Source organism: Microcaecilia unicolor, chromosome 7 (genome assembly GCF_901765095.1).
Source record: "Microcaecilia unicolor chromosome 7, aMicUni1.1, whole genome shotgun sequence".
NCBI classification, from domain to species: domain Eukaryota; kingdom Metazoa; phylum Chordata; class Amphibia; order Gymnophiona; family Siphonopidae; genus Microcaecilia; species Microcaecilia unicolor.
The window spans coordinates 175,607,258-175,625,051 of NC_044037.1; the positions used below are offsets into that span (position 1 = coordinate 175,607,258).

The following is a 17,794-nucleotide window of genomic DNA, read 5'->3' on the forward strand; positions in this document are numbered from 1 at the left end:
TTGAGATGCCAGTAGCTTGGGGATGGTCCGAGTTTGCACATGTCTGATTCCTGACATTCCTTTCCTTTCTCTGTGTGCTTCCTGTTTAATTAAGCAATATGTTAAAGGAGTAGGAAAATCAGCTACAGTAACTCAACATGTCCTACACCGCCAGCCTTCTGACTCCATTCTTTATGATATGGAAAGGGATGCGAAAGATTCCCTGGCAGCTGCAGGGCTCTTCTTTGGAGGACAGCAAGAAGAATTTTACTGCCCAGCAATAGATCACCTCCTCCTCCTCCTTGGCCCAAAGTGACACAGAGAAGTTAGAGAACTGAATTTGGCAGCATTTTACTTTGGTGACAGGATGGAATGTTAAGATGCCAATGTGATCGGCTGCCTGGGAAAATTTCCAGTCCTGATAATAAGCTTTTATAATTTTTTTGTCAGATTTGAGATCCATCCTGTTTTTCAGTGATGATGCTTGTCTTTTTCTGGCCATATTTATTTGTCTCTTTATTTCAGTTTGGTTGTTCATTATCGCTAATAAACCAGTGTGGTTGTAAGACAAATGTAAGGCTTGTTGACAGACATGAGCAAAGGAAAATGAATATGTAATCAGAACTTGGTTTTCTTCTTTTTTTTCTTTCTTTCTGTAGATAGATGACAAAGAATTTGATATCCCACAAGTTGATACTCCTCCAACTTTGGAAAGCATTTTGAATGAGGTAAGAAAAGGCGCACAATGGCAGTAGAATTGGAATTATAAGAACTTAGAAGGTTGATTTGTTTATTGATAGACCACTAAAAATATAAAATATCAATGGTTTACAATAAACTAGTCATAACATTATGTCAGGGAGAGACAGATGAAGTATATCAGTGTTTAATCATGAAGTGGAACCTGTGCAGAGTGCCAGATTCAACTTTGGCCACCTTGTTGGGCAGACTGGATGGACCATGCAGGTCTTTATCTGCAAACATTTACTATGTTACTATTACTAAATAATGAAATTACAAAATATCAAAACAATGATATTACATCTTCTCCTCCTTACTTAATATTGTACTGTTACTTCTCCGAGGACAAGCAGGCTGCTTGTTCTCACTGATGGGTGACGTCCACGGCAGCCCCTCCAATCGGAAACTTCACTAGCAAAGGCCTTTGCTAGTCCTCGCGCGCCCATGCGCACCGCGCATGCGCGGCTGTCTTCCCGCCCGAACCGGGTCGTGTTCGTCAGTCTTCTTTTGTCCGCGCTCGGTACAGTCGTGTTTTCGCCGTGTCGGGCCCCGCAAAGTCGACCTCGTGCGTTCGTCGTGTTGTTTCAAAAAAAAAAAAAAAATCCATTCTGTGTGGAAAAGGACTCTTCGGTCCTTTTCCCCCCCGCTATTTTCAGCTTTTTCGCCCCGGTAAGTTTTCTTTCGTCGTCGGGGTAGGCCGCTTTTAGGCCTCGGGTCGAAGTTTTCTTCCCCTTGTTTTTTCGGTGCCTTTCCGCCATTTCGACTTTTGATCTCGCCGGCGTGATTTTTCCGCCCATGACATCAAAGTCTCCCAGCGGCTTCAAGAAGTGCACCCAGTGCGCCCGGGTCATCTCGCTCACTGACAGGCATGCGTCGTGTCTTCAGTGCTTGGGGGCTGGGCACCGCCCGCAGGCCTGTAGTCTGTGTTTCCTTTTGCAAAAGCGGACTCAGGTAGCGAGATTGGCCCAGTGGAACGTTTTGTTCTCGGGCTCTTCGTCGGCATCGGCACCGGGGGTATCGAGTGCATCGACGTCTTCAGCGTCCAGAGCTTCATCCTCGGCCGCCAGTGCATCGAGGCATCGGCCCTCTGCATCGGCGCTGAGACATCGGACAGCTGCATCGACGTCGGTGGTACCGGGACCTCGTCTGCTGATGTCGTCGGACAGTGGTGCTTCGTCTGGAGTGCAGGTGAGGGCTGTCCATTCCCCTGCTGGTGGCAGTGAGACTTCGGGTGGGTCTCCCCCTACCCTGAGGGCTCCTGCGGTACAGCCCCCCCCGAGACCGACCTCCTTCGGCCTCGGCCCCGAGGAAGCGACGGCTGGATTCTACGTCCTCCTCGTCGGTGCCGGGAAGCTCCGGTGACATGCTTCGTTCCAAAAGTCGAAGAAGCATCGTCATCGGTCTCCTTCCCGTGTCGGCACGAGAGCTCTGGGTCGCCGAGGGAGTCGGCACCCAGCAGGCATCGGCACCGAGAGGACCGCTCACCCTCTGTTCAGGAGGTGTCGATGCGCTCTACTCTGGACAGCCCGGAACAGCCTCCACGCCCGGAACAGGTTCTGACGTCTACGCCTGCATCGACCTCCATGCCTTTCTCTGCAGCCGCTCTGAACGAGAGCCTCCGGGCCGTTCTCCCAGAGATTCTGGGAGAGCTGTTGCGCCCTACCCCCTCCGGTACCGGCGGGGCTTGCACCACCGGTACCGTCGAGCGTGGCGCCGGCTGGCACCATCGCCCGAGGTGAGGTCTCCGGCGTCGGGTGCCACGCGTGCGGTACCGGCTGCCGTCGCCTCCCAGGAAGGCTCCCCGACTACGTCGGCGGAGGGAGCTTCGCCGATGCGGGCGAGGGAGTCTACCTCTCGACGCCCCCATCGTGGACGTGGCTGCACAGAGTCGAGTCAGGCGAGGTTGCAGACACAGGTCCGTGAACTTGTGTCTGACACCGAGGGTGAGGCCTCGTGGGAAGAGGAAGAAGACCCTAGATATTTCTCTGACGAGGAGTCTGAGGGTCTTCCTTCTGATCCCACTCCCTCTCCTGAGAGATAGCTTTCTCCTCACGAGAGTCTGTCTTTTGCTTCCTTTGTCCGGGAGATGTCTACGGCCATCCCCTTCCCGGTGGTTGTGGAGGACGAGCCCAGGGCTGAAATGTTTGAGCTCCTGGACTATCCTTCTCCACCTAAGGAAGCGTCCACTGTACCCATGCACCATGTCCTAAAAAAGACATTGCTGGCGAACTGGACCAAGCCTCTAACTAATCCCCACATTCCCAAGAAGATTGAGTCCCAGTACCGGATCCATGGGGACCCAGAGCTGATGCGCACTCAGTTGCCTCATGACTCTGGAGTTGTGGATCTGGCCCTAAAGAAGGCTAAGAGTTCTAGAGAGCATGCTTCGGCGCCCCCGGGCAAAGACTCTAGAACCTTAGACTCCTTTGGGAGGAAGGCCTACCATTCCTCTATGCTCGTGGGCAAAATTCAGTCTTACCAGCTCTACACGAGCATACACATGCGGAGCAATGTGCGGCAGTTGGCGGGGTTCGTTGATGCGCTCCCCCCTGAGCAAGCCAAGCCTTTTCAGGAGGTGGTCAGGCAGCTGAAGACGTGCAGAAAATTCCTGGCCAGAGGGTGTATGACACCTTTGATGTTGCGTCCAGGGCCGCTGCTCAAGGTGTGGTGATGCGCAGGCTCTCATGGCTGCGTGCCTCCGACCTGGAGAATAGAATCCAGCAGCGGATTGCGGACTCGCCTTGCCGTGCGGATAATATTTTTGGAGAGAAAGTCGAGCAGGTGGTAGAGCAGCTCCACCAGCGGGACACCGCATTCGACAAGTTCTCCCGCCAGCAGCCTTCAGCCTCTACCTCTACTGGTAGAAGATTTTTTGGGGGAAGGAAGACTGTTCCCTACTCTTCTGGCAAGCGTAGGTACAATCCTCCTTCTCGACAGCCTGCGGCCGAGGCTAAGCCCCAGCGCGCTTGCTCTCATCAGCAGCATGCGCCTCAGCAAGGCCCCTCGGCTCCCCAGCAAAAGCAAGGGACGAGCTTTTGACTGGCTCCAGCAGAGCATAGCCGACATCCAAGTGTCAGTGCCGGGCGACCTGCCAGTCGGAGGGAGGTTGAAAGCTTTTCACCAAAGGTGGCCTCTCATAACCTCCGATCAGTGGGTTCTTCAAATAGTCCGGCAAGGATACACCCTCAATTTGGCCTCAAAACCTCCAAATTGTCCACCGGGAGCTCAGTCTTACAGCTTTCAGCACAAGCAGGTACTTGCAGAGGAACTCTCCGCCCTTCTCAGCGCCAATGCGGTCGAGCCCGTGCCATCCGGGCAAGAAGGGCTGGGATTCTATTCCAGGTACTTCCTTGTGGAAAAGAAAACAGGGGGGATGCGTCCCATCCTAGACCTAAGGGCCCTGAACAAATATCTGGTCAAAGAAAAGTTCAGGATGCTTTCCCTGGGCACCCTTCTTCCCATGATTCAGGAAAACGATTGGCTATGCTCTCTGGACTTGAAGGATGCCTACACACACATCCCGATACTGCCAGCTCACAGACAGTATCTGCGATTTCAGCTGGGCACACGTCACTTCCAGTACTGTGTGCTACTCTTTGGGCTCGCCTCTGCGCCCAGGGTGTTCACAAAGTGCTTGGCTGTAGTAGCAGCGGCACTTCGCAGGCTGGTGGTGCACGTGTTCCCATATCTCGACGATTGGCTGGTGAAGAACACATCCGAGGCAGGAGCCCTGCAGTCCATGCAGATGACTATTCGCCTCCTGGAGCTACTGGGGTTTGTGATAAATTATCCAAAGTCCCATCTTCTCCCAGTGCAGAAACTCGAGTTCATAGGAGCTCTGCTGGATTCCCGGATGGCTCGCGCCTATCTCCCAGAGGCGAGAGCCAACAACTTGTTGTCCCTCGTCTCGCGGGTGCGAGCGTCACAGCAGATCACAGCTCGGCAGATGTTGAGATTGCTGGGCCACATGGCCTCCACAGTTCATGTGACTCCCATGGACCGCCTTCACATGCGATCTGCTCAATGGACCCTAGCTTCCCAGTGGTTTCAGGCTGCTGGGGATCTAGAAGACGTGATCCACCTGTCCACGAGTTTTCTCGAATCCCTGTATTGGTGGACGATTTGGGCCAATTTGACTCTGGGACGTCCTTTCCAAATTCCTCAGCCACAAAAAGTGCTGACCACGGATGCGTCTCTCCTGGGATGGGGAGCTCATGTCGATGGGCTTCACATCCAAGGAAGCTGGTCTCTCCAGGAACGCGATCTGCAGATCAATCTTCTGGAGTTACGAGCGATCTGGAACGCTCTGAAGGCTTTCAGAGATCGGCTGTCCCACCAAATTATCCAAATTCAGACAGACAACCAGGTTGCCATGTATTACGTCAACAAGCAGGGGGGCACCGGATCTCGCCCCCTGTGTCAGGAAGCCGTCAGCATGTGGCTCTGGGCTCGCCGTCACGGCATGGTGCTCCAAGCCACATATCTGGCAGGCGTAAACACAGTCTGGCCGACAGGTTGAGCAGGATTATGCAACCTCACGAGTGGTCGCTCAATTCCCGAGTGGTGCGCCAGATCTTCCAAGCGTGGGGCACCCCCCTTGGTGGATCTCTTCGCATCTCGAGCCAACCACAAAGTCCCTCAGTTCTGTTTCAGGCTTCAGGCCCACGGCAGACTGGCATCGGATGCCTTCCTCCTGGATTGGGGGGAGGGTCTGCTGTATGCTTATCCTCCCGTTCCTCTGGTGGGGAAGACTTTGTTGAAACTCAAGCAAGGCCGAGGCATCATGATTCTGATTGCTCCTTTTTGGCCGCGTCAGATCTGGTTCCCTCTTCTTTTGGAGTTGTCCTCCGAAGAACCGTGGAGATTGGAGTGTTTTCCGACCCTCATCACACAGGACGAAGGGGCGCTTCTGCATCCAACCTCCTGTCCCTGGCTCTCACGGCCTGGATGTTGAGAGCGTAGACTTTGCCTCTTTGGGTCTGTCAGAGGGTGTCTCCCGCATCTTGCTTGCTTCCAGGAAAGATTCCACTAAGAGGAGTTACTTCTTTCTATGGAGGAGGTTTGCCGTCTGGTGTGACAGCAAGGCCCTAGATCCTCGCTCTTGTCCTACACAGACCCTGCTTGAATACCTTCTGCACTTGTCTGAGTCTGATCTCATGACCAACTCTGTAAGGGTTCACCTTAGTGCAATCAGTGCATACCATTACCGTGTGGAAGGTAAGCCGATCTCAGGACAGCCTTTAGTTGTTCGCTTCATGAGAGGTTTGCTTTTGTCAAAGCCCCCTGTCAAACTCCTACAGTGTCATGGGATCTCAATGTCGTTCTCACCCAGCTGATGAAACCTCCTTTTGAGCCACTGAATTCCTGCCATCTGAAGTACTTGACCTGGAAGGTCATTTTCTTGGTGGCAGTTACTTCAGCTCGTAGAGTCAGTGAGCTTCAGGCCCTGGTAGCCCAGGCCCCTTACACAAAATTTCATCATAACAGAGTAGTCCTCCGCACTCACCCTAAGTTCTTGCCAAAGGTTGTGTCGGAGTTCCATCTGAACCAGTCAATCGTCTTGCCAACATTCTTTCCCCGTCCTCATTCCTGCCCTGCTGAACGTCAGCTGCACACGTTGGACTGCAAGAGAGCATTGGCCTTCTATCTGGAGCGGACACAGCCCAACAGACAGTCCGCCCAATTGTTTGTTTCTTTTGATCCCAATAGGAGGGGAGTGGCTGTGGGGAAACGCACCATATCCAATTGGCTAGCAGATTGCATTTCCTTCACTTACGCCCAGGCTGGGCTGACTCTTGAGGGTCATGTCACGGCTCATAATGTCAGAGCCATGGCAGCGTCGGTAGCCCACTTGAAGTCAGCCTCTATTGAAGAAATTTGCAAAGCTGCGACGTGGTCATCTGTCCACACATTCACATCTCATTACTGCCTGCAGCAGGATACCCGACGCGACAGTCGGTTCGGGCAGTCAGTTCTTCAGAACCTGTTTGGGCTTTAGGATCCAACTCCACCCCCCGAGGGCCCTGTTTGTTCTGTTCCAGGCTGCACTCTCAGTTAGTTGGTAAATTTTTTAGGTCAATCTCAGTTATGTCCTCGCCGTTGCGAGGCCCAATTGACCATGGTTGTTGTTTGGAGTGAGCCTGGGGGCTAGGGATACCCCATCAGTGAGAACAAGCAGCCTGCTTGTCCTCGGAGAAAGCGAATGCTACATACCTGTAGAAGGTATTCTCCGAGGACAGCAGGCTGATTGTTCTCACAAACCCGCCCGCCTCCCCTTTGGAGTTGTGTCTTCCCTTGTCTTTGTCTTGCTACATACGGGACTGACGAACACGAGCCGGTTCGGGCGGGAAGACGGCCGCGCATGCGCGGTGCGCATGGGCGCGCGAGGACTAGCAAAGGCCTTTGCTAGTGAAGTTTCAGATTGGAGGGGCTGCCGTGGACGTCACCCATCAGTGAGAACAATCAGCCTGCTGTCCTCGGAGAATACCTTCTACAGGTATGTAGCATTCACTGTATCTTCGTACCATGAAAATTGTTCCATTGTAGAGCTTCCCACTATTCCAGAAAATGTGGTATCCATTAACCACCAGATGGAGAGAGAAAACTGAAAACTGAGTTGAGACATCTCTCTTCACATGTAGTCTAGCTCCTCAGTATTTTCTATCTGTAGCAGGTGGATGGACACACTTTTCAGGTTCTGGTTCTTTTCAGACACTGGTTCTGAGTGCTTTGCTCCTGGTCCAGTTGGTCATGTAGTCCCCAGTTGAGCTTTGCTGGTGGCTGAGTCTGCAGAGTCTCTGGTGCCCCACGAATTTACTTCTTCCCTCCTTTCACCTCTCCCCTATTTCCTGTGGAGCTCTCCCTTTTTCCAGCACAACAACAAAAAAAAAAAGGAAAGAGGTTTTCTGGAGAGCGTGGGACAGAGTATCAGTCCTGAGCCTTTCTCATCTGGAGTAAGACTTGGGGGAGAGCAGCCAGCAGTGGTAAGTCCAACGAAAGTTAGACTCAGAACCTCTTGGAGGGGTGCAAGTTTTACTTGGTGTAGGGGAGGGATCCTGAATCCCTGCTTGGGACACGTGCTACACTTGACAGTTAAGTAGTGTTCCTGCTGTGGGACCCGCCAGTCAACATCGGGGAGTTTATTTATTTATGCATTAGGATTTATTTACCGCCTTTTCGAAGGAATTCATTCAAGGCGGTGTACAGTAAGAATAGATCAAACATGAGCAATAGGTAATTACAGCAGTAAAAATATTCAACTAGCAATACAAAGTATGGCATGGTATACTACTTGCAATGTCAACACAATACGCAATATAACATTATAATTGATATTGAAGGGTAGGGTGAAGTTGTAACATATAGATTGTAAAGAAAGTAAGGTGACTGATTTGAAGAATGTTGCACATGAGGTCAGAGAGATGGTTAAATATTATCTCAGCTAGGTTAGGAGTGGATAAATGTCCCGCTGCAGTATGTGCAGTTTGAATGCCTGCAAGTTGGGAATCCTGCAGGACATGGAAGAAATGGTCGGAGGCAGCACATCTTCGTATTTTGCATAGCATCCTCATATGCCAGGGTCTTTGGGCTCACCAGCAGGGCCATTATGTCAGGGCTGAGTGTCAGTGGGGAGCAGCCTCTGATCATGTGCGGAGCACGGCTGCCATTTTACAGCCTCAGGGCCCGAAAGAGCATTCAGCTGCATCGGGATCTTTGTTTTCTACAGAATTTATACACCAGGCCTATTTACTGAAACAGGGACAGTGAGAGTTGCTGCAAGGTGCTTCAGTTTCTTGCCCAGCTGCCCCTCCTGTTCTTAAGAGATCTTGTTTAGACCTCCAGCAATGGGCAGATGAGGCTCTCACTTTGCTTCTGCATCCTTATCTGATGTGGCCAGAAAATCCATTGTTGAAGGAGCAATTAGGGAAAGGGAAATGGGACTTGATATACTGCCTTTCTGAGGTTTTTGCAACTACATTCAAAGCGGTTTACATATAGTCAGGTACTCCTGAGGAGGGGGATAATCTGAAAGTACTGGGGTGGTTTCATAAAGAGGAGCTTGGTACTCTTATTTTCTGAGGGTACTGGTGGTGCTTTCCATTGAGGAGTCTTTTGCTTCGGCATTAGGAGTTCCATCATCTTCTATCATGAGGTGGCTTAGAGTTCCTTCTAAGGCCTTCCTGATGCATCCAGACATTCAGGACCTGATGACAGCAGTGGGTCTCACCGGGCATGGGGCTGAGAGTGGGAAGAGCAATGGCTTGCCACTACCCATTAGTTCTGGAAGAGAAAGATAAATTGCAGCTTCCCAGAGTGGACTCCCTGGGTAGGCTGTCACTAAGAAGACCATCTTGCTGGAAGCAGGGTTGGGCTACTTGGTGGATGCCATTTATGACACGTTATGGGTTACGATCTGCAGTATGTCCTTTGGCTGTCACGGTACGTTGACAACTCTGGTTGTGGCATTGGGCAGCGGATGCATTTTCCAAGTTATGTCTAGTTAAACTGCCTTTTCAGGGCAAGTGGCTATTTGGAGAAGATCTTGGTAACTTGGTGAAAGAGCTGGGGGAAACTAAACCACAGTGGTTGGTAGAGGATAAGCCGAAGTCTCCGTCTGCAGGGGGCTCTCAATCTCATTTTCGAGACAGTAGATGGTACCAGCCTCGTCGTGAGCAGTATGATTAGAATTCCCATTTTGAGGTATGCCAAACTTCCTTTTGTGTGAATAGGAAGTCCTCTTCTCAGCTAGGTCGCCCAATGCCTCCAGAGCTACACAATGATTTGTGGCTGTTCCACTCTTCTGTTTCTCCGGTGGGAGGACATCTTCAGGAGTTTCAGGAGGAGTGGGCCAAACTCATGTCAGACCAGTGGGTTCTGGGTATTCTTACAGAAGGTTACCAGTTGGAGTTTTCCTGGCTGTTTGCTCCTCTCTTCTTGCAGTTTCCTTGTCGAAAGGGAACCAAGACATTGAGGTTCAGGCCACCGTAGATTCATTGCTGGCACTCCAGGCCATTGTTCCAGTTCCCCAGGCCGAACAGGGACAAGGCAGTTACTCCGTTTACTTCATTGTCCCAAAGAAGGAAGGCACCTTTCTTCTGGTCTTAAATCTCAAAGGTCTAAACTGCTGCCTCTGAGTGTCCTGCTTTTGCATGGAGATACTAAGAGTATTCATAGCCTCAGTTTAAGAGGGAGAATTTCTCACAGTCTTCATTCTTAAGGAGGTGTCTTGCGTATACCTATATGTCTTCCGCATCAGAGGTTTCTACGTTTTGCGCTGCTGTGCTGTCACTTTCAGGTCAGGGCTATAGCTTTTGGTCTCGCCATGGCTTCAAGAACATTCACTAAGTTTACTGTGGTGGTGTGTCCTTCCTTCGACGCCAGGGAATCAGATTTCACCCGTATCTCGAACTGGCTCATTTGTGCGCTGTCATATTTGTAGTGTGGTGGTGGCCAACAAAATTGTCTTTCTGCAGTGATTTGGTTGAGTGATCAATTTGAGAAGAGCATACTATCTCCTTTGTAGATGCTGAAATATCTGGGTGTTCTATTCGATACAGCAAAGGAGAGGCTCTTTCTCACGGAGTGCAGGAGGTTGAAGCTGGTTCAACAGATTTATCTGCTCCTCAGTCAATGCAGGCAAAGGATCTGGGACTAAGTCCAGGTTCTGGGGTCAGTGATGGCAGCGATGGAAGTGGTACAATCAAGAAATGACAGCCATGGGGATGAGGTCTTCAAATCTTTATTAAAAGCACCAGTGCAATGGGACCTGACACAGGCTGTGTTTCGGTGGGCACAGCCACCTGCCTCAGGGGTCACAAATATAACTTTAAGCCTGATATCTGGCAGACAAAGTATGTCTCCGGTGCATGAAAGAATGGACTGAACCATACTGTGGGCTCGGTGAACGGGGTGCCGAAGGAGCAAGCACTGAGAACCCCACTGCAAAACGGCAAATCAAATTGCAGTGGAAGTGGTACCATGGGCAAGGGCTCATATGCGGCCATTACAGGAATCTCTTCTGAGCCGGTGGTCTCCTGGTGTCACAGAAATACAACCATCTTCCTTGGACAGCCACCAGTTGCCAGACAGTATGCAGTGGTGACTTTCACCCAGGAATTTGACTGTTGGAGCTCCATTTCTGATAACACAATAGGAGCTGGTGACAACGGACACCAGCAAGTCGGGGAGCTCATTACAAGTTCCATCTGGCACAGGGCACTTGGACAGAACAAGAGTCTCAATGGTCGATTAAATCGCTTGGAGCTCAGGGCAGTGCGGATGCTTTACACGACTGGGGGTCCCAGTGTGAATTTTCTTTGACAATGTGATGGTGGTGGTTTATTTCAACAAGAAAGGCAGCACCTGCAGTCATCCGATGGCAGTGGAGGTGACCAGCCTCACGAGTTTGGCAGAGAAAAATCTCCTCTTGTTGACAGCACACATCACAGAGGAGGCAAACTTTCTCACCAGGCACTCCTTGGACCCGGGAAAATGGGACCTATCCTGGCAGGGTTTCAGCTGATAGTGGACTGATGAGGTTTTCCGCTTCTGGACTTGATGGTGTCAAAAATGAATGCCAAAGTGCATAATGTTCTTCATCCATTGGAGAGAACCGGGCTTGGTGGGGATCGATGCCCTACTGCAGTCCTGGCTGAAGACACATCTAATGTATGTCTTCCCTCCTCTGCCCATGGTAGGCTGCGTGTTGAAAAGAATTACATTGCATCGGGGTCCAAATGTTCTCGTAGTCCCAGATGGGCCGCCGAGGCTGTGGTGCACGGACCTGATTCGACTGCTGGTTGGGGGTCCTCTCATCAGTTTTTTTTACCCAAGTTAGAGCCAAAGTGGCTGTGCTTGATGAATATCCTCTCATAATTGGGGGAGATTTTAACATAACCAGTGATCCATCTATAGATTGCAAACCACCCAGACAACCTATGAGCGACCATATGCACAAGGGCATCAATTATATGGTTGAGGAGCTGGCAGTGCTAGATGTCTGGCGTTTACTCCACGAGGAGGAACGTGAATTTACTTTTTTTTACCACCCGCACAAAGTACACGTTCGCTTGGATTATATCTTGATCTCCAGGGCTTTACTGTGCTCTGTCTCACAGATAGCTATGGGGGAAGCTGAGGTTTCGGACCATGCCCCGGTGTGGGTTGATATGAAGTGGGGTACAGTGTCTCGCTCTCTGAGGTGGCGCATGAGCCGCATTCTGTATCAGAATGCCGAATTTAGGACATATTTACGGGAAACTTGGTTAGATTATCTTAATGAGAACCGTGTGGAGAATGTGGGACCCCATATATTTTGGGAAGCAGCTAAAGCAGTTATTAGGGGTAAAATTATTGCATTTACTTCCTCACTTCATAAAAAAAGGGAACAGGCCACTTTAGAAGAGGCGGATTGACTTCAAGCTGCTCGCCATGCATTTTTGCTGCGCCTAATAGAGAACAATCGCGTTTTGTATCAAGAGAGGAGAAAGAAGCTTCAGAGTCTTTTAAATGAGCTGGCGATGTACAATGTTAGACTATATAAGTATAAATTACATAGGTGGGGTAATAAAACTAGTAAACTGTTGGCATCGTTGTGGCGTCCACGCTCTGACAAAAGTTATATTACTAAAATTAGGGATTCCATGGGGTACTAGACAGGGGTGCCCTCTCTCCCCGCTTTTATTTGTGTTGTCTCTTGAGCCATTGGCTGCCCGGATTCGGCAGGAGGAGGGGTTGGAGGGAGTTCGAGTGGGGGACGTTGAATATCGGGTGAATTTGTTTGCTGATGACATGCTACTACTCCTTAATAACATAACCACTACGTTACCGGTTGTTATGAGGCTCGTTCTGGAGTTTGGTGAGTTTGTGGGACTTCGCATTAACCGGGAACTCTGAGGCCCTACTTGTTAGTCTCCCTTGTAGTAGTACCTCCCTGGTGAATTTTCCACTGGGGTGGGTTCGAACAGGGATTAAATATCTGGGGGTCTGTTTAAGTGCAGATTATGAATGGATGTATAGGAAAAATATCATTGAGAAACTCAAAGCAATACATCGATTGTGTGCGCGATGGAATGATCTACTAGTGGGCTTCATGGGCCGATTGGCTTTGGTGAAAATGATACGTCTCCCTAAAATATTATATCCACTCCAGATGTTGCCTTTTTGGGTATTGCAGAGAGAGGAAGGGCTGCATCGGAGTACTATTAGCTCTTTTATTTGGCACTCAGTGTCCCCGTATTGCCTTTACTAAACTAACCCATGCTAGGGCCAGGGTGGATTGCGGCTTCCGGATTTACAGTTCTATAATGTAGCCTCTTCGCTGCGATGGATTCATGAGTGTTATACTATGACAGCCAGATTTACCTTGCCTGGTTTTTGGCAGAGTTGGTGCGCACCCATTGATGTGTTTTCGGTGTTTGTAGGTGGTCGGAGACATAGAAGGCATAGGGTGGGTAGAAATCAATTTGTGAAAGCAGTGGTAAAGGCGTGAAAAATGGTTGGAGGGAATGTGATTGGGGGGGCTGGAAGGGCAAACCCTATCTCTAATTAAACAACCCGGATTTTCCGGCAGGGAAGGAACATGGTTCCTTCTGGCTCTGGCAGCAAAGGGGTGTCCAATATTTGGGACAACTGTCGGAAATAGGGGGGATCTCAATTTCCCACTTTTGATGTGATCAAGCGAACGTGTCACCTCCCGAACACACAATGTTTTCGATTTTTACAAGTACGAGACTATTATAACTCGGTAGCAAGATCAGCAGGTGTAACTGGACATAGACAACTTATATTTTAACAACAATATAACTATATTAAGATGACCAAATATCAGATGCAAAAAGTTGGGAATAGGCAAATTAAATTATAGTAACATCAGGGGCGTATCTGCGTGGGGCCACAGATTTCGCCCTGGACCCCCCTACCGCTGCCATTGCCGTGGGTACTTTTGCTGGCGGGGGACCCCAACCCCCGCCAGCCAAGGTCCGCTTCCTCCTGCCGCTTTTAAGTTCTTCTTCGTCCTAGGCTCCGTCACTCCGTGCTGTTCAAAGAAGCTGGCGCTGCTACCTCAATCCACTTTCGGAGTCTGACGTCCTGCACGTACAAAATATAGGTGTAACTAAGGAAAAGCCTGATCACCTTTAGCTTTGAATACAAGCTGTCAAATATTCATCGGAACTGGCCTACTTGAACTCCAAAGAATAGTAGGCACTTCTGGTGCTTGTGGTTTTGTAGGTGTACTGGTACTTCTTTCTAAGCAGGGTTGGTGCAAGGGCATAAAGTGAGCCTTCAGCCTCTAGAAAGCTCTATAGCTTTGTAAACACTTTTTCAGTCTTGGGCTTTTTGGATGACATCACCCAGTTATTGGGAATGGTATCCTGCCTGTCCGTATGCAACTTTGTTTTATAGCGAGAGGTTTTTGTGCAAGTCCAAATTTATTTGATAAACTGCAATATGAACAGAAACAACATCAAAGTGGTTTACAGTTTAAAATCATATTCAAGGGAAAGGGGTTACAGACAGAGGGAAACAACAAAAAAAACAACAACAATACTCTAGGACAGGGCATGCAAAGGGTGAATGTAAGAAATGGAGAAGAGTATTACAATATTTCTGATAGAGAGAAGGGAAAGAAGGGGGATGGGAAAAACACTGCAAAGTGAAAAACTATATTGAAAGAGGGAGCAAGAAGGAAGGCATGGCTAAAAAGTCAATTTTCCATGGTCAGTAAGAAAAAAGATCAGGGGGGAGGGTGTTCTATAGAGTAATGATGCTGAAGCAGGTGTACCATAGCAAATCAAGCTAAGTATATTGAAAACTGGGTACAGTGAATAAATGTTGTTGAGAAGAATGTATTACACACTGAGGTGAATAAAGGATGAGAAGTTTTGACAACATATGGAAGGCCAGAGTTTAAGGTCTGATATACTATCATCAAATATTTAAAAGGAATCAGAAAAGAAACTGGAAGCCAGTGTTCCAGAATGAATAAAGGTGTAATGTGGTCATGTCTTCACGTGCCATGCGGTAATTTAATAGCAGTGTTCCGAACAAGCTGTGGACAGCGAATTCAAGATATTAGCAGACCATGATGTAAAGAATTACAGTAGTCGAGTGTAGTATTAACAAGAGCAAGGAGAAGAGTCCTTAGGGAAGAAATGTTGAGCATAGAACAAATGGATCAAATTTAATGCAAGGTAAAAAACAAAACAAAACTGTGTTGAATGACAGAGGAAATCTGTGCTGTAAACTGAAAGTATTTAACCATTCTTTTCCAACATTGCTTTCTTCTGTGCCATCCTTGTCCCTAGTTATGCACCTCAAATGATTTTTATGTTCTGTTTACAGACCGATGATGAAGATGAGTCTTTTATTCCGGAGGATCCTTCTCTCTTAAATATAGAAACTGTTGATACACACTCTTGTGATACATCATCTTTGGCGAGCTCAGACAGTGGGGACCGTACACATTTGAAAAGGTATTATATTGATGAGCATACCAAACCAAAATCCTTCTATTGTAGCAGAGGGGCAAAATCTGATATCTCACAAAGAGAATGTTATTCTCTTAAACATGAGAATAAGAATGAGAACAAAATAAGAATATATATATATATTTTATTTTGAAACTGTTTTTATTGACAGGAGATTCACATGAATAACATAATCAGCATCAAGACAACCATATCACTTATGCAAACCGTTCATATACAATAATGTGCCAAGGAACAATGAACATTAAGATGGAGAGCAACAATTACAAGTACCGCTCTAACTGTGTTACACGCACTTCCAGCAAAAACATAGTATTCATGTCAACCTCTCCCCTTTTTTTTTTCCTTTTTTTACACAGTTCCCTCCCCCCCCTTCCCACCCCTGAGGCTGAGCACCACTTCTAGCAATGAGTCTACACCTTGCTTGTGACTAGCTGTGTCAAGCAGTTGTGGCATCTGCGCCAGTTGTTGATATATGCTTGGGCACTCTGTTGGACAGGACTAAAAGACCCCTCCTTCACCCACAACCCCATCTGTGTCATGCTGGCATACCACTTAGCGATGGGAGGGGGATTACTATCTACCCAGTGCTGCAGGATAACCTTCTTAGCCAACACCAAAGCTACCACAATAAATCGGCACTGCATATCAGAGAGGTCCTGTGCCACCAGATCCGCGTCCGATCCCATGAGCAGGATCCCATAGGACTGTTCCACCGAGAAGCCCAGGACCTCCTCCAAAAGAGCCTGGACTCCCTGCCAAAATTCCTGCAAAAGATGACATTCCAGAAAGTGATGTACTAGTGTTCCTCTCCTACACTGACAATTGTTACAATCTTCAGAATACCAAAGCCCAACTCCTGTGAGGTTACCTCCTTCTCCAACATTGCACCCCATTGCCTCGAGAGCTGTTCAAAGAAGGGGGAGGGTCACCACGATCTGCCTATATGGTACCAGTAAGATAACTTATTATACTTACTGGGCGTCTGGATGAATGCCTTATCCAGCGCAGTAAAGGCTGGGATCTTCCGGTCCGCTCCCTTCAGTGTATGGATGTAGTGCCTAAGCTACATATATGGAAAGGATGAGTTCTGGGGGAGGTTCCAGAAGTCCCTGCATGTTGTGAGAGATGGGTATTGACCCCCTTCCGCCTCCAACAGCTGTCTCACATATCGGTACCCCCGGTGTGACCATGCTAAAAACTGCGATTTGACCTGCCCTGCAGGAAAACTCGGATTGTCACAAATTTCCATAAAAGGGGAAGGGCCCACTGCACCCCCCAAACGACCTCCCCACCACTCCCATGCCATTCCAATGGGCCGCAACAGTGGAGACAGTTTAATTCGAGCCCCCCTAGAGTGAATAGCATTAAAAACCGAATATGGAGAAACAGCCACTTTCCACACGCCTGGGGGAGCAAATGCGAACTGCCCAGTATGGAGTTTGTGGATCCACTGCAATGCCGCTGCAACAGTTATACAATCTGAGGTCAGGCAGGCTCACTCCCCCCCTCCCCTCTCTCTGGTCAGTTTAGTTTGCCCTATGCGTGCCCGTTTTGCCCCCCAAATAAATGAAGATATTAGTCCGCAATACTGTTTCTCATCCTTGCCTGTAACCTATAGTGGTATCATTTGGAGAGGGTACAAAATTTTAGGCAACTACCATTTTAACTAACGCCATCCGTCCTAGGAATGAGATGGGAAATTCCTTCCACCTTAGGCAAAGGCCCTTTATGACCTCTAATTTCTCTCAAACGTTCTTTCTATATATGACATTTTGGTCCAAGAACAGGAATATACCTAAATATTTCATAGGACCTGGTGTCCAGGCTAAGGGGAAGTTGGTTAGGCGCTTGCATGCACAATTAGTAGAGATCGCCATTGTTTCCGACTTTTCAAAATTGATTTTTAGCCCGGAGAAGGTCCCAAACTGCTGAATGAGGCCAATGTGCACCGGTACCCGCCCCGCCCCCCCAGTCGCCTGGCGCAAGAATATTAGCATGTCATCCGCGAACAAGTTAATTTTATATTCTCCGAGGACAAGCAGGCTGCTTGTTCTCACTGATGGGTGACGTCCACAACAGCCCCTCCAATCGGAAACTTCACTAGCAAAGGCCTTTGCTAGTCCTCGCGCGCCCATGCGCACCGCGCATGCGCGGCTGTCTTCCCGCTCGAACCGGCTCGTGTTCGTCAGTCTTCTTTTGTCGGCGCTCGGGACGGTCGTGTTTTACCGCTGTTTTGCGCCCCTCAAGTTGACCCTCGCGCGTCTCCGCGATTTCGCACCTTCCCCTCCGGTACCAGGGGTGCTTGCGCCACTGGTACCGTCGAGTGAGGCGCCGGCTGGCCCCTTGCCCGGGGTGAGGTCTGGTACCGGCTGTGGTCGCCTGCCAGGAAGGCTCCCCGACGACGTTGGCGGAGGGAGCTTCGCCGGTGCTGGCGAGGGAGTCTGCCTCTCGACGCTCCCACCGTGGCCGTGTTTCCACGGAGTCGAGTCGGGCACGGCTTCAGACACAGGTTCATGAACTTGTCTGATACCGATGGTGAGGCCTCGTGGGAGGAGGAGGAGAACATCAGATATTTCTCTGAC

General features: G+C 49.3%; 1 protein-coding gene across 1 annotated transcript in view; it reads left to right on the top strand.

The window, feature by feature from the left end:
• VPS8 (VPS8 subunit of CORVET complex) overlaps positions 1–17,794 on the top strand; it is a 932,181-nt gene that overhangs the window by 53,824 nt on the left and 860,563 nt on the right. The window contains exons 3-4 of the mRNA XM_030209561.1: positions 639–707; positions 15,064–15,194. Coding sequence (XP_030065421.1) covers positions 639–707; positions 15,064–15,194 — 200 coding nt within the window. The remainder of the gene's footprint in view (positions 1–638; positions 708–15,063; positions 15,195–17,794) is intronic.